The 16,538-nt window shown below is 42.4% G+C and overlaps 2 protein-coding genes across 2 annotated transcripts; one reads left to right on the top strand and one right to left on the bottom strand.

Moving 5' to 3' along the window:
• Nucleotides 1–2,296: 2,296 nt before the first annotated feature.
• Nucleotides 2,297–7,265, top strand: col10a1a (collagen, type X, alpha 1a). Its single transcript, XM_084380530.1, has 3 exons — nucleotides 2,297–2,373; nucleotides 2,772–2,916; nucleotides 4,774–7,265. Exons 1-3 carry the CDS (start codon nucleotides 2,368–2,370, stop codon nucleotides 6,606–6,608), a joined length of 1,986 nt encoding a protein of 661 aa, XP_084236656.1. The 5' UTR covers nucleotides 2,297–2,367; the 3' UTR covers nucleotides 6,609–7,265.
• A 4,439-nt stretch (nucleotides 7,266–11,704) lies between these two features.
• Nucleotides 11,705–14,411, bottom strand: marcksb (myristoylated alanine-rich protein kinase C substrate b). The gene is made up of 2 exons (XM_084380599.1): nucleotides 14,021–14,411; nucleotides 11,705–13,021 (listed from the first exon to the last, which is right to left on the bottom strand). Exons 1-2 carry the CDS (start codon nucleotides 14,114–14,116, stop codon nucleotides 12,440–12,442), a joined length of 678 nt encoding a protein of 225 aa, XP_084236725.1. The 5' UTR covers nucleotides 14,117–14,411; the 3' UTR covers nucleotides 11,705–12,439.
• Nucleotides 14,412–16,538: the final 2,127 nt, after the last annotated feature.

The raw sequence follows: 16,538 nt of genomic DNA on the forward strand, positions 1-16,538 counted from the left end.
GAGGCTCTGTTGCAGTGGTTTAGCAGCAGAATGTTTGAAAAACATAAATAAACTGAATCATCTGAACCTATAAACATATAAAATCCTAACTCCACCCTCTCTTGCTCTGTCATTTCATCTAAATTTGACTAAATCTGGCATGGCTGGACCTCATCATGGGGCACCAACATAAAGAGATTTGAAATGTAATAATACAGTATGGCTATAAAATATCATAACTGATGCCACAGGGAACACATAGTGTGCCATTCACCAGACATTCAGTCACAAAAGGAAGCTTCAAAAGCTGAATACATACAATGCAGCTGATAAAGCGAGGCCAAACGTGTGCAGTCAAAGTGAACATTATGACTTGCATTTTATGATACTGGCACAAGTGTGATCCTCCTCTTGCTTGACTTGCACGTGCACATGTAATGCTACGATTCTCCATCATGATGACACAGCCTCAGGTAGTCTGTCTGCCCCCTTTTGCTGTCAGTCGTCACCCCTGTCTGGGCTATGAACACAATTTCAAACATTTGGAAATGAAGATCGCAAATTACTTTCTGTTTTATTTGACAGGAAGGGCAAACTTAAACAATGCTTGCCAAACATGATTAAGTGCTGTAAGCCGGGGTAAGGTAGCACTTTGGAAAATTGCAGATAATTTGGTCTAATTTACACAAAAAAAAAGTTCAAACGAGCGCCATGTTGTAGAATCTTTAATTATGGCTCCTGTGAAAGACGCCTGTCACACTCACGTGTTGTATAAACGCCTCATATAGAAACATACTGAAGCCTTCAATCAGGCAACTCGTGATCGTCTTTTCTGCAAATACACTCATGCTGTCAGCATTATGGATGTACATTATAAGGACATACAAACCTTAAATGGTCTTATGTTCGGGAACATTCTGGGATGGTACCCTACACAACGTTTATGGCCACTTGTGTGCTTGAGAACATGTGATTATTTGGGTGTATGCATTTCCTATGTGGCCGGGCTGAAATTGAGAAATTACAGTTGGAGGATCTCAAAGTAAGCAAGGCAAGGTGGAGGGTGAGGGTGAGGGAGGATAATACAGGAGGATAGAGCTGATTGAGGAAATACAACATCACGACAGAAAGCAGCTGTAATTGTAGGAATAGGCCTGAAACCTCTGATGATGTATATGCACAGAGGGGACCAAAAATAACAAGTGACCACAGGGGCATGGCCCCTTCTCCTCTGCAGAAACAGCAGCACCCTGCTCCATGGAGAGGTGCTGTGCAACAGTAAAACCTGCCCTCTGGTGTCCAAACATCAGTACTGCATGTGAGGGCTGTTGCACACTGGGTTGCATTCACAAGGCCGCACAGAAACAAGCCCAAATGTCTTTTCCAGTGGCTCCTTATATAGTTTTATTAGCTGTTTTGAGGGTGAAACGCTAACAAAAAACACAAGTTAAGAAAAAGTGTTCACCCTGAAATAGAGGCTGAAATCAACGCAACTTTGTCCTCATGACACGCCGACCAAATAGGAACAGGAAATGAACAACACTAAATAAATGAGAACATGTGAATCCCTTAAAAGAGGGGATTGCATCAGGAATAAACCTAATTATTTGCTTTAAATCCAAATCTACAGTACCTTTCATCCATGACCCCACCATTTCCCCTGTTTACCTTATCACGGCGGGGGTGGTGGTGGCCAGACAGCCAGGAAAGGTATGGGCCAGCCGGCTGGACAAGATGTAAATTTGCAGATGTGTCTAGCACTGTACATCCTCAATGAAAGCTCTGTGAAGCTACACAGGTGCTACTACAAATCTGGTGTTGTTTTTTATAGATGTGTTTTGGCTATTTTCAGACGTTGTCATATTTAAACAGGGGGTGTTATAAACATTCATAAATATAGACACATCCTGGGCATAAAAAAATTAAATGTTGCCGGAAAAAGTGTAAATATAAGTGTAAAAAGACTGGAAATGTAAAGGTGTTAGTGGATTAAGTTTATTCTCCCCGCAGAGCTCGTTTGTGTTCTTTGCTTGTGTATTCATTTATTTATTTTTTCTTACTTCGAACATGATTATTTTCTAGTTCAGAAGAAGGACTGAAATAAGTGATAATCATGTGTCTGGATACTCAAGACATGGAGGCACCCTGATGTGACATGCCCGCTTTGGGCAGATCTGTCTGCTAATTACAGCCTAGCTCTGAGGAGGGAGGTACTTGCGTGGTGGGGGCTTTTTCTTTTTTTTTAATGATGCGAGGGGCAGATATGGTATAAATACCCACATCATTGTACTGGAAGACAGCATATCCTCACTTGTGCTCCTACCCTAAGGATATACAGTAGCACCAGGAGATCACTGGTGCTGAAGAGACTGACTTTCCCCACTTTGGATGCAGGTATGTGGGCTTTCTCTTCCTCTCTTAGCAGCTCTGTCTCTGGAGGAGCGCAGGCAGCATCTAGATGCTTCGTCTAGGCCTCGAGTTGTTCCTGGAGCAGGGAGGCAGATTTTGGCTGGCTAAGAGCTTCCTGGATGATATTCAGAGAGTCCTGAAGCATCCAGGATGCTCTCACTGAATCCAAGAACTGAAATTCTCTCCCTGCTCCACAAACTTATTGAAACTAAACAGAGTTTATTTGCCATCTGTTGAGTTTCAGTAAAGATGCACAGCCTGTACATTTAGCTAAGAAAGTTTTTAATCTCTGGAAAATGACTCAGAACTAGAGAGAAAGTTTGCTGACACTTTGTACCTTGAGAGTGGCTGTGCTGACTGTCTCCTTGCTTTTTTCCCTGCAGGTTGGACTTTGTAAGATGGACTTACGAGTAGCAAGCATCGTCCTCCTAATGGCGGCCCTGGCTGCAGCCCATGGGAAAGGATACGTGGTGAAGAAGATGGTGAAGGCTGCCCCTCAATACCAGCCCTACTCTGTGAAGAGCCACGGTAAGAACACACAGCCCCCTGCTCTCTGTACAACCTTTCTGACATTGGAGCATGCTAGCATTTCTCCTGCTCAAGATTCCTCTAAAGTCAGACTTTCATCACTAAACATTTTACTTTTACTCTTTACTTGAGCAACATTTTGTGACAGTCATGCCTTACTTACCTTTAAATCTTCAAGTAGCAAAACCGGCATCTCTGTTTTGGCAACTAGAAGCAAGAAGTGCACAACCAGCTGCGCTTTACTTTGAAAACTGAACTCCACCTTGCTCTGGAGTTGCCTCTTGCTCTGATTGGCTGCAACAGTGTGCATGCTTCTCCAATCACATCCAGTTCATTTCGAGCTAGGGTTTGAATGAGAAATGCTCATTTAGTCAGTGCAGACTTTTATTTTTCTGGAAGTCGAAGGACTGGATAAATTAACTTAAAGGTTTTTCACATTTTTAGGAAGTTTTGTAGGTCTTTAGCAGCATTTCTTTCTCATTTTCTATCTGCTACAAAGTCCTCTTTCCATGATCAGCATCTCTGAGGAATCACTCATCTTTTCTATTGCTTGATGTGCTCAACATCTCACATTTTGAGGAGCACAATGATTTTGGCATGTTTTTTAAAAATCATTTTAGCTGTTTATTTCTTGTATATTCAGAATCCCACAAAAACGTTTGTTACTGCACTTACTGCACACAATGTTAATTATGGTGTGGCCCTGCAACATAAAATATGCAATGTTGCTTTTACGTGATCAACATGCTGCTATTTCTATTTGAGAGAGTAGCTGTTAGTGAATTATTTTTAGTTTGACACTGACAATTACAGTCCAGTCACCCAGCAGTGCGGTTTGTTTGGGTGTGCCCGCTTCACACAGAAGTAGAAACATCTGTTTGGATTTATCCAAACTCGACTGCAGTTAGGCAAGGAGTGAGCCTTTTACACCCAAACACATGTGACCACATGAAGGCAGCAAATAAAAAATAGGCTCTCTCTCATTTTGACCATTTCGCAAACAAGTCACAAGATATCTCTCTGTACAGTACAGTGTGGAAAAATAGCATGTAGTGTATTGTTTAAGCTGTTATAATATTTGTATTTTATTGATGCATTTTCTATATAATAATTAAATAAAGGCCTAAATAATGCATTATATATATATATATATATATATATATATGTGTAAAAAAAACAATGCAGAGACAAAACTCAACATTTATTTTGGATTATATAAAAGTTTAAGATTTGAAAAGGGGTTTTGTAAAATTGCAACAATGAGCCAGCACCATGTAGTCAGACCTCAAATCTACAAGATTGGTTTCTAGGAATAAAACCTGCCCCACCTCCAGGAATTAAATTTAATTGACATAAGATCAAATTAAGTCACTTTCTAAATGCATCCATCATTTTAACTCTTAACTAAAGCTAAGCATGAGAATAACATTCATTCAAGCAATTTTCATGAATGTTTCCTTTTGATTGTTGAACAGCCATGTTGTTTGTCAACAAGACACTGCCAAAACTCATTCACATTCACACACACTCAGGCCTGAGAGTTGGCCAGCACATCCATGTTCTTGTAGTTTAGAGGCACTAGAGTTACTAGATCCTGTAATCTAAGATATCATTGTGTGAATGTGATGCACAGACTATAAGTTAACATTTCTATTACAATGAAGTGAAAAATAAACAACAGGTTTTGATACCAACACATTACAGGTGTAACTTTTATAGTGATATTAATCTGCAACGCACAGTTGATGAGTGCTTCCTCATTGCCTGTTTCCATTACCACCTGTTTATTTGGGGGTTTTGTTGTTGCTTGTTTGTTTTTGGTGGTATTGATGATGGTCACTGTTTCACTCTTCACAGTGGTTTCAGTGGCAGGTGAGCCTGGTCCTCCAGGTGAGCCCGGCCCTGAGGGACCTGCTGGCCCTCCTGGTGCCCCAGGTGAGAGTGCTGAAGGTGAGCCTGGACCCCAAGGACCCCCTGGAACTCCTGGAGCTCCTGGTCGCTCTATTGCTGGCAAACCTGGATCCCCAGGTGGACCTGGCAAACCTGGCAGCGATGGAGCCCCTGGTGATAAGGGAGACACCGGAGCCACTGGCCCTCAGGGACCAAGGGGAGTCCCTGGATCTTCTGGAAGCCCTGGACCCGCTGGCCTCTCTGCTACTGGCAAGCCCGGACCTTCAGGACATCCTGGACCCATGGGACCTAGAGGAGACTCTGGTCTGAAGGGACATCCAGGTGTACCTGGACTGCCAGGTGCAAAGGGTGATAGAGGGGTGGGAGTTCCTGGTGCTCAGGGTGAGACAGGACCAGAAGGTCCCATGGGCCCATCTGGGGAGCCAGGTGCAGCTGGAGTTGGAAAGCCAGGAAAACCAGGTGCACCCGGTGAGTCAGGCAAGTCAGGTATGCCAGGTAGAGATGGTGCCACAGGTCCAATGGGACCAATGGGACCCAAGGGACACACTGGTGCCCCAGGTGTAGGTCAACCAGGTAAACCAGGTGAGAATGGTGCCCCAGGTCTGCCTGGCGCAGCTGGCCCTAAAGGCCACCAGGGACCTAGTGGGGCAACAGGTGCCCCTGGAGTCCCCGGATATGGAAAGCCAGGTGCAAATGGAGAGAAGGGAGAGAGGGGAGCCACAGGTGCCACAGGTGCCACAGGTGCAAAGGGTGATCAAGGTCCAACTGGTTATACTGGTGCTACTGGCGCCACTGGACCCACTGGTCCTTCTGGACCTCAGGGTGTAAGAGGTTTCCCGGGTGAGTCTGGTGCTGCTGGCCCTAAAGGTGACACAGGTGCAACTGGAGCTCAGGGACCTAAGGGAAATAAGGGAGATCAGGGACCACAGGGATTCGCAGGCAAGCAGGGTTATCCAGGCGCAGCTGGTCCTCCTGGACCCAGAGGAGCCAGTGGACCCACAGGTGACAAAGGCAATGTAGGTGCCCCAGGTACCCCAGGTGCCCCAGGTATTCCTGGCCCTGCTGGACCCAAAGGTCATCCCGGTCGTGCAGGTGAGCCAGGTGCGTCTGGTTCTGATGGCGCCCCTGGTTCCCGAGGACCTTCTGGACCTCAAGGTCCTTCTGGTGCTCCTGGCCTTAAGGGACACCCAGGTCTCCCTGGTGCTCCCGGCCCTGCTGGTCTGTCTGCCAAGGGTATTGTTGGACCTGAGGGTCCCCCTGGTCAGCCTGGTGAGCCTGGTGCTGATGGAGAAGCTGGCCCAGCTGGCCCTCCTGGTCTCCCTGGTCCTCCTGGTGAGGTTGTATTTGAGAAGGGCATGGGAATGGCTGAGGTTATGGTTAAGTCCCCCATGTCTGCTTTCACTGCATCTCTGGCTACCCCCTACCCTGCTGCTGGCACCCCCATTAAGTTTGACCAGATAGTGTACAATGCTGAGAATCACTATGACCCCGAGAGTGGCATTTTCACTTGCCAGGTTCCTGGAGTTTACTACTTCTCCTACAGCATCCATGTCAATGGTGCTCATGCCCTGGTGGCTCTGTACAAGAACGGCCAGCCTGTTATGTTCACTTATGATGAGTACAACAAGGGCTTCCTGGACCAGATGTCCGGCAGTGCTGTCCTTCTGCTCGATGAGCAGGACACAGTCTACGTCCAGATCCCTGATGACGAGGCCAATGGTGTCTTTGCTGCCGAGAATGTCCACTGCTCTTTCTCTGGGTTCCTCATTGCTTCAACGTGATACGTTGATACAGTAGTTCCCAAAAAGCCAACCAACTAAATTTGCAATCTATTTCTCAAATTAAAGTCAACTCCCTGTTATTTTTTTCCTCAGCCAAGCAGACAGGCAGTTCACCCTTCTTTGAGGAATAGTAGCATCTTGACTTGAAAACTACAAGAAATAGGTGCTTAGAAGAAGGAAAACTAATTTATAAAAACAGGTGATCAGGGATGGGGGAAGCAATCCACAAAGTTACCAGTGAGCTTTTGTAATGGAGACAGCATGTGAAATTGAGGTGTTATAACTGTGTTGTGTCCTGATTTTTTCTTTTCCACTCTGGTACTTTTATACTGATTCAACTGGTGATTCCTAATTTAGTGTTTGTCTGTTCTTTCTTTCTTTTTTTTGTTTGTTTTTGTACCAGCTTGTTTTTGTTTGAGTGACCAATAATCTTATTAAAAGTACACAAATACTTTCTGTGCAACATGTCGTAACTGTTATCCTTGTATGTGACTTGAATATTGTGAAATGGTAATGGTCAAATTGACCATTATGATGAGTCACCAGAATACTGTCATACAAACACAAACTACCAGCAACATTGTTATATCCCTGAACATGCATTATGTCATGTAAAGCATAATGACCAAAATAAAAGATGTCTAAACAAATGTTTTGTCCCAGAAGAATTTCCTGTTGGCTTTATTTCATATTCAACTTGGTACACTTTCAACTAGTTTGACTGTGTATTTCATTTGAGTATTGCACATAAATTAATCCCCTGTGGAGAAAATTTCACCTGCCCACAAATTCACTGTGGTTAGTAGTCAGCTTTGGACTGAACACTTCAGCAGGTCGGCTTCTTATGTTTGCAATATGGTTCAAAATGCCTGGTTTCCAAATATTAGCTTGATCCCAAAACATGAAAACTTAATAAGATTGTCAAAAACAATACATAATAGATGCTAGCATATTGGCTACTGATAGCCACCTAACCTAAACATAGTATAAGGTATATTATAATGCAGTGAACAAAAAACAAAAAACCAATAGCCATACTTAAGATATTATATCAAAATATTACTTACTTGGTAAAAGTAAAGGTAAAATACAAATAATACTTGAGTGAAAGTAGTATCTGATATTAAATGTACTTCAAAGTATCAAATGTACAAGTTAAAGTAAATTATATATATATGTTTACATTTATATACTGTATACTATGGGTCTACCAATTATAGGATCTAATATTCACATTTTCCTGATGGTCACTGTGTTTTTTAATAGGATTGCCAATAAAATATATTAATTTAAAAATGTGCTGAGTTGGCTTTGATGCAGCAGTCAGTCATCAAAGTAACTAGTGACTGAAGTTATCAAATAAATGCAGTACAATACTTGCCTCCATCTGTAGTGGAGTGGACATGTAAAGTAGCAGAAAATGGAAATACTTAAGTACAAATGCCTCAAAATTCTACTTAAGTAATGTAGTTACTGCCAACATGTCATCAGTCCCCGCCAGATGTTGATTTCAGATCCTTTGTATGTAAGTTAAAGTAACAATAACATAATATAAAATCATTCAGCAACACTTTACTTCAACTCCCCATTTTAAACATGTATAAGCAATAAATGAACATTTAATAAATGATTTATAACACACTGTAATGTAGTTGTAAGAATTAGAGTAAGAATTATTAACATTCAAAATGTCCTCATATCTGCTTACAACTACATTGTAGTGTGTTGTAAACCATTTTATAAAGTGTATACAGCTTATAAATGCTAAATAGGGGGACAAAAAGTTAAGTAGTACACATTTTCAATTACAAGTTACATTTCCAGGCGAAAGGATTTTTAAAAAAATAATAGTAATAGTACTTATGATTGAGAATCCCCCTTATTATTACTTATGTAAGCAGCAATATAATGTTGCAGTAGGGTATTTTAATCTGTAAACACAAACAAATGTAAAAAAGGTTTGCGATCTTCAATACAGACTCTTTAAAAGGTAGTGTCAGGTGTATGTGGCCAGGTTAAACAGTCACATATCATAGACAAAGGCTTTAGAAAGTGTCAGATGTAATAATCTGATATTGTTTGTATGTAGAAATTTAATCTGCATGGTTATTTCACCAGTCAAATGAATGTAGTGAAGTACAAAGTACAATATCTCTCCCTGAAATGTAGTGGAGTAAAGGTAGAAAGCATTAAAAAGGAAATACTTACTGAGTAGGCCTAAGTACTTGGGTATATGTACTTAGTAACTTCACATCACTTGTCCCTGTATAGAAGCTGAGATGGATGAGGGTCATAAAGCACAAATTCCTCCCCACATGATGGCCACTGGTCGCCTGCTTGGCAGCCAAAGTTTACAAAAGCTACTCTACCGTGCCAGCTGAATATAGGTGTGCTGAAAATAGTTGTGTGGGATGAGGGACAGGGATGGTCCTCTGGCAGGCCAGCAGCTGTTTGATCCTCCCCAGGAGAGAGAGAGAGAGCGAGACGGTGGTTAGGTGAGGGGCCCGAGGGACAGAAAAGAGAGGAAGCTGGTGGAGGGAAAACCGCTGGGGATTGCCATCTGATGGGACTGCCATTCAGAGACGGTCTGCGGTCGGCGCATGAGGTGGGACCGTCAGGAACACAGACGGAACGCTGCCTCTGGTCGACTCCACAAGCCGCACTCCAAAATTATCTGGTGCGCTTAAAGGAATATTTTTCACTTTGATTTATTTTGGGTGTTTAGACGGCTAACTGTATTTGCTTTAATGCATCTATACTTGTGAATCTGCTTGTCTAGAATGAAGCTAAAGAACCTGATGAGGATGGAGAGTGGCATGATGGGTTACGAGCTGCATGCTAGAGACGCTCACTTTACGAGGAAGAAAATGGCAGTAAATCCCTCAACAACCTGCCCAAGATGGACATGCACACCAGGAATCAGAAATAGAAATATTATGTGTAAAACACACCCTTCCTGCGGTGGAGGGCTGCAGTACACAGGGTTAAACTGGATGCAGAGGAAATAGATGGTTTGAAATGAGCATGGGTGCAGCTGTGGGTGGCTAAAAACACCCCAGAGGAGTTTGCAGTGAACTCATCTACTCTTAAAAAGATTCTGGTGTTTTTATGGGGTTTTGTAGAAGAAATCCTAACATGTCCATGGCGAGGTCTGCGCTGCAGTTGTTTGTCGTTGATACCAAAAAACTCCACACGTCGTGAAAATGTTTGTTTCAAACACTATCATTTAAAACCAGCAACACTGTGACTGAATCAAACACAACTTAGCCCAAATCTCATCACATAATTACGTTGCGGCTGTTCCCCGAGTCAGTTGGTTATTTCCTAAAAATACCGAAGGGTAGCAAAACATGTCTCACTTTGTCTTCTTGTAAATGAGGTTTAGAGAAAACGATGTTTGTGATAATCATACAGTTTTGGAGCCTTAAAGGTGTAGTTCACCACAAAAATGCCCCCAGATTTTTTTTAAAGGTTGAGGCTAGATGGGGCCACTGAAAGTGGTGGTACATAGAAACCTGGGACTGTGCCACAGTGGCTGCTGGATGTGCTTTTTGTTACTTACTATCATGAACTTGTAAGAGAAATAAACTTTTAAAATGAATGGTGACTAAATTGAAATATCAGAAAGAAACCTTTTATGCATATGCAACTTGTGAGAGGGCAGTAATTGTATCAGGGTGGCTGTGGTCACCAATATCTGCGACACTGGTTCACCATGTGTGAAAATCTATTTACTCTTCTCAAGAAAGTAAAAATCCAAACAAAATGTGAATACAAATGTATCATGTTTCTAGCTAACCTCGAGCATGGCCTGCTCCATTCTTCCTAGCAACAGAGAGCTTACCACCAGCATCTTTTCAGCAACAGTGCATGCTGATAGCCTATTGCTGCCTTTAAGTATGGACTCAGATGAGGGCAGTCAATCTATAAGCCCAAAGTTTCAGGTAGGTGTGTTATTTGTTTTTTGAAACCTTTAGCTAGTGGACACTCCCACTTGACTGTAAAAAAAAAAAAAAGGCCCCAATTGATTCAAACATATAGGGTGTAGTTTAGAGAAGTAGTTATGTTCATGATAGCATACAATGACTAAATCTGAGCATATTTCCTACATGTATAGTTGCAGTTGTACTGCATTGTTGTGTTGATTAACAGTATTGCAAAAGGTACCTAAAGGTCATACTTGAGTATAAGATATCATCAAATATGATGCATGCAAATAGCACCAAATTAAAAGACTTAAAATATCTGATATTAAATGTTCTCAAGTATGAAGTTATTTATGTATGCGTATACTGCATACTATACTACCCAATAATCTTATCTGATATTCTGCATTTTTTTATTGGAATCAGTGTTTCTTTTAGCTGATTGCTAAAAAAACTACTACTGTGGCTCAGATTCAGCATGTAACCTGAAATGTAACTAGTGACTTAATTTATCAAATAAATGCAGTGGAGTAAAAGTGTAATATTTGCCCCCAAAATGTAGAGAAGTATAAAGTAGCAGGAAATGGAAAAGTACCTCAAATCTGTACTTAAGTACAGTACTTGAGTAAATGTACTTAGTTACATTCCATCACTGTCTTAATGCCTTGATATGCCTTTATTTTATGGCATGGACAGAGGTTCCTGTTGAATGTATAACAACAAATATTAACTCTATTGCTCCTTTATAGAGGCTGTTTTGTATCTTATGTTATTGCTAATGTTATTGAAGAATTTCAGTTTCCTACAAATGCGACATGCTATTCCTTGCCATATTATGATTTTTTTAAAATATTTATAGATTCCAAACCCCTCATGATACAGATTTCATAATCATGCTTCTCTACACATGGACTAGAAACCTCGCCTCAGATTTATTCCTATAATGCTCCACAAGAGGGTGCTGTAAAGTCAAGAATCTGTATTTATTCCTCCAGGGGCTCAGTCACAGAACACAATAGTGAAATGTCGGAGGAGACATTTGAGGATTGACTGACTGACTTTATTTTAATAAGCTGAATTCATTTTGAATAAAGGTGGTTATGGCTGCTCAAATACATGCGTGTGCTTCTTAGTGTAGTGGTGTTGTAGTCATCACAGCTTGATGCAAGATTTGCTTAAAACATCTCCCAATTTTATTCAATCTTACAAATGGTGAAAAACAAGAAAACTTCATTTACAATGGGTAATCTGTTAAAAACTTCAGTCATTTAGGTACATCTCAGTCATAAAACCAGTAATATCAAATTCTATACAACGTGCATTACTACAGAGTTTTGAAATGGTGGAATCTAGATGGGAAGTGATGAGCACCTATTGTTTTTTGACAGTTAACTAAATCTAGTTCATTCAGGAATGGTTGTGTCCACAGGAGCGTTTGAGTTTTTAAAGAGTTGTAAACAACTGTGCACTGCAAAGACAACATTTAAGACTTGGTTTAGGACTTTCCCTTTAAATATCACAATGTGTCAAATCTTGCAGACACAGCTTTAGCTGCTACATCCAATTGCCCAGCACCAAATACTTTGATAAAATATGTCAAATTCAGCAACGTGTCAACACAGTCATGGTTTCATGTAGAAAAACATTCACACCCGCATTCGCACTTTCACACTCACCCACGTCACAAATGCAAGCACCAATGAGCAGTGAGGAAGCAGCAGCACACTCTCCAGTACACCTCCTGTCCATCACTGCCAAGGACGTTGCAGTCATTATGGATGAGATGGTTGCAGAATAGTAAACAAACACCAACAAAAAAAATGAACAAAAAAAATCCCTGGTTTTAGACAAGTCCTCGCATTCCTTCACATCGCCTCCTTCATTCCGGTGTCTCGTTCAGCAGGATTACTCAGCGGTGGCTGCTTCTGGACTGGCTGCCGTCTCTGGTTCAGTAGGTGAAGCTTCAGCAGGTTTCTCCTCTCCTCCCTCTGGTGCTGCCGCTGCTGCCTCCTCCTCTGCCTTCACCTCCTCCTTCTTCTCCTCCTCCTCAGCCTTTGGCTCCTCAGCTGCAGCCTCCTTGGCTCCTTCCTCGCCAGCCTCAGCTGGTTTGGCCTCCTCGGCTGGTGCTTCCTCTGACGCCACCTCACCTCCGGCTTCTTCTTCGGCTGTTGCTCCCTCCTCAGACTCCTTCTTGGTCTTCTTGAAGGAGAAGCCGCTGAGCTTGAAGGAGGGTTTCTTGAAGGAGAAGCGCTTTTTCTTCTGCTTGCCGTCATCGCTGGTGGATGGGGTGCCTTCCTCCGGCTTGGCAGAGGCCTCTCCGTTTGTGGCAGGCTCCTTCTCGCCGTTGGCCTCGGCACCCTCTACTTTCTCGCCTTCTTCCTTTGGAGCCTCCTCAGTGGGAGTGCTGCCGTTGGCCTGGACATCAGCTTTGTTGGCCTCCTCTGCAGCTGGAGAGGCATCCCCATTGGTCTTGGCATGGCCGTTCTCCTGGAATGAAAGAATCGGCTAAAAATGTCATTCTTGAACATGCAGAAAAATGACCCTTGATTTCCCTGTAATCATGCATCTCCTCCGGCCTACATTTGAACACGCGCGTGCAGGGACTAGCCCCTGAAAAAAATCTGGCGTGCCTTGATATTTAATCAAATTCAACCTCTAGTGGCAACCAATAGGAAAATAGACCTAAAACTGCAGCAACATCTGTTACTATGAGAGTGACGACAGATCTATGGCTTTCAGCAGTAGGCTGTCAGATAGACTGCAGCACCGCCGGGGCCCGCCAGGGGGCGTTCAATGTGGAGCCAGTGGATGCAACATAGGAATTTGGGGATTTTTTTCCCCCCTTTCTTTTAACGACCAGTTTAGTCATCCAACGTTTGCTATTTTAATTTTATATCCTTCTGTCACCCAGCTCTCCGTGCCTTGTATAATCTGTTGATTTTGTGGCTTTTGTGTGCGGATAAAAACGTGGCTCCTTTCTTGAACCTGGCAACAAAGGCGTGGTAGCGTTTTTTAAAATGGCCATGCCACCAGTGAGAGCGGCCGCAAACCCTCGGCTGCACACATTTCAGCCAAATGAATTAAAAAAAGAAACACTGTATGTGAAGCTGCGGCCAGAGAGAGACTGAGAAAATGTTTGTTAGGGGGGAAAAAAAGGCCATTTGAACAATTTCGTGATGAATTTAAAACACTCGGCTCAGTGGGCGCAGCCTCAAAAAGATGAATTAAAATATGCGCATGTGTCAATTTGAAGCATTGCAATAACGCCTCCGTTGTTTGAAACAACGTTTGGCAGCAGAAAACATCAAAATTGAAACAATGCACGCGCCGGTGAAAACGGGTACATGTGGCCACTTTCCCTGAAAGCCGGCGAGCGTGGGGATGCGCTACGGGGAACATGGAGCACGCCATTGACGCAACACATTCCCAAAACGAGACAAATTCCGCTCCAGCAATTAAGACTCGGATAATTAAAATCTTATTTACCTGTCCGTTTGTCTTCGCTGCAACAGCTGCGCCTTCTGCCGGCTTTTCAACCGCAGCTTCCTCTTTTCCAGCGGTTTTGGAGATTTGTGCTCCCATGCTTCTGGCGCAACAAAGGAACCCAACCGATCAAATGATTGAACAAAGACCGCAAGCTTCCTCCCCAAAAAAATTTCAAGTCAAGCGCCGACACCTCCTTCTTTTCCAAGCGAAGCCGAGGAATCAGGGCCGAGACCGAAGTGACCGCAAAAAGGGACGTGTGAGAAGTTGCCGGGGGTGGAAAAAAATGTGGCGAAGACGCAAAAGAAAAACGCGAATTCTTTCAATTTTTTCTCGAGCGGAGTTTGTAAATGGAGAAATTGGCCCCGCCGCAAATGAGATGCGGAGTACAACGCCCAAGTCCACTGATGAATGGGTACTGGGGCTATGACGACAAAGCCGGCCCGTCTCCACCAATCACAAGTCCCCAATCCCCAACGAGTGGGGGGGTCATGGAGTGGGGAGGAGGCGGGGGGGCATGGACAATAGAGACAACAACAACATGGCTAACTACTTGTTTTTTAAATGTCTGATTTAGGGCGAAATGACTTGATTTATTTTCGACCGAAATTGCAGCTGAGCAGGCGTTTGGATGAGGCCCTGCGCACTGAGCTGGACGCTCCCTCCACGGAGGGAATATCCCAGAGATCCATGACCATCCCTCACCACAGTATAGTACATGTTTAAAGACAAAATGGCCAAAATGTGTTTTATAAGTAGCTTAGTTGTAATATTAAACAATACATTACAGAGAAATAGCATGCAGATAATAACAATAGGTCAATGTTTGGGCCAGTCATCTCTAAATATGTTCACTATGTGTCATCTACAAAAGCAATGGGCTACAATTAAATGTTATTGTAATTATATGGACATGCAATGATATGATATGAATATCATATGCAACAGTATAGCCTCCATTGTTATTGCATATTGTGTGAATATATAATAATAAACAACACAGTATGCAACAATGGAGCCTGCATCATTATACATCATATGATATCAATATTGATATGGAATATAATATGAATATAATAATAGTCTGCAGATATGCAATAATATAGCATACAACACACATATTTAATCAAATTGTCTCCTAATACACAACATAATATGCAATACAGCAGCTTACATCTTTACTGCATTTTATATGAATGTACAATAATACACAACATAAAATGCAATAATATAGCCCACAACGCACTCTATTATTCAAACTTGCTTTTTCTCTCCTATTGCTGTCTAGTGTTTGTACATTTTCAATGTTTTTATATCTTTTATTGTTTATTCTTTTGCTATTTATCATGTTTTTTTTTTTACATGTTGAGCAAATTAACTTTCTTACCTTTCTTTAAATAATATTGCATGATTTGTAAATTGCACATAGCTCAAATTTATAACCAAATTTCTAGTTAACCTGATCAACCCGGCACTGACTCCAGGTTCATACAGAGAGCGTCCCTCTTAAATAAACTTTATTTATTTATTTATTTTAACTACACAGAAATTTCAAAGTCTGACATCTGGAAAAGAAAACTACATAAAACATTAGATCTTAATTTTGAAAACGTCATACCATAGAGCCTCCAGCTTTTTAATGGTTAGATGTTTTGCTTAATAAAAAAATAAAATAAAAATCAGGGTTAAAGAGGTTAAACATTTTTATTGATATACAAAGCTGCAACAAATAAGGCCAGGGAAGGTGTTTATCAAAACCTGTAGATGGACATTTAAGTGACAAAACAACAGCATGTTCTGGACAGCTGAGGAGAGAAAGCTCCGCTCAGCTGTTCTCATATTATATCATCACGCACCCTCCTAACATATGTCTCGCCCAGTAAACAGACGTCCCCTGTAACTATAAGCCCCTGTGCCCACAACTTCCCTCATCCCTCTTCTTGCATAATAGCGTCTTGTCTGCTCGTTGCAGCTGGAGCATCCCAGTGACCCAGATATAATGAGAGTTTATGGCCCTCCTGCTCCAGCAGCCTGCAGTGCTCTGACTCCACCACCAGCCACACGTCTCCTCTCGCTTTCCATGACCCACATCTCCATGGTAACCGGTCCAAAATGGCTCCGAGGAAGAGGCTGCACGTCGAGCACCTCGGCGATCGTGACTCCTGGTTATTGTGGAGAAGTAGGGTGAGAGTGAGTTCAAAAACTAAGCAGCCCAGACAACAGTTTGAGGATTAGGGTAACTTCTTTGAGCCACCCTCCCTTCATCAGGCTAACTAGGCCACGCTCATTGTTGTGATATTCTGATTACATGCAAAGCTGCAATTATTATGTTGAGCTGCCATGAATATGTAAACCAGAGGACAAAGCCAGCCGGCCATGAAGTGTTTTCAACAACACCATGCCAGCCAGACATTTAGACATAAAGACTTCACCTGTCAGGAAGACATCAGGAGGAGTGTGTGCACGACTACTGCACACAGCTGCCTCAACACTATAAAAAGGCAACTGCGATCTATTAATC

This window comes from Pagrus pagrus, assembly GCF_965226575.1.
Source record: "Pagrus pagrus genome assembly, chromosome: 18".
Classification (NCBI taxonomy): Eukaryota; Metazoa; Chordata; class Actinopteri; order Spariformes; family Sparidae; genus Pagrus; species Pagrus pagrus.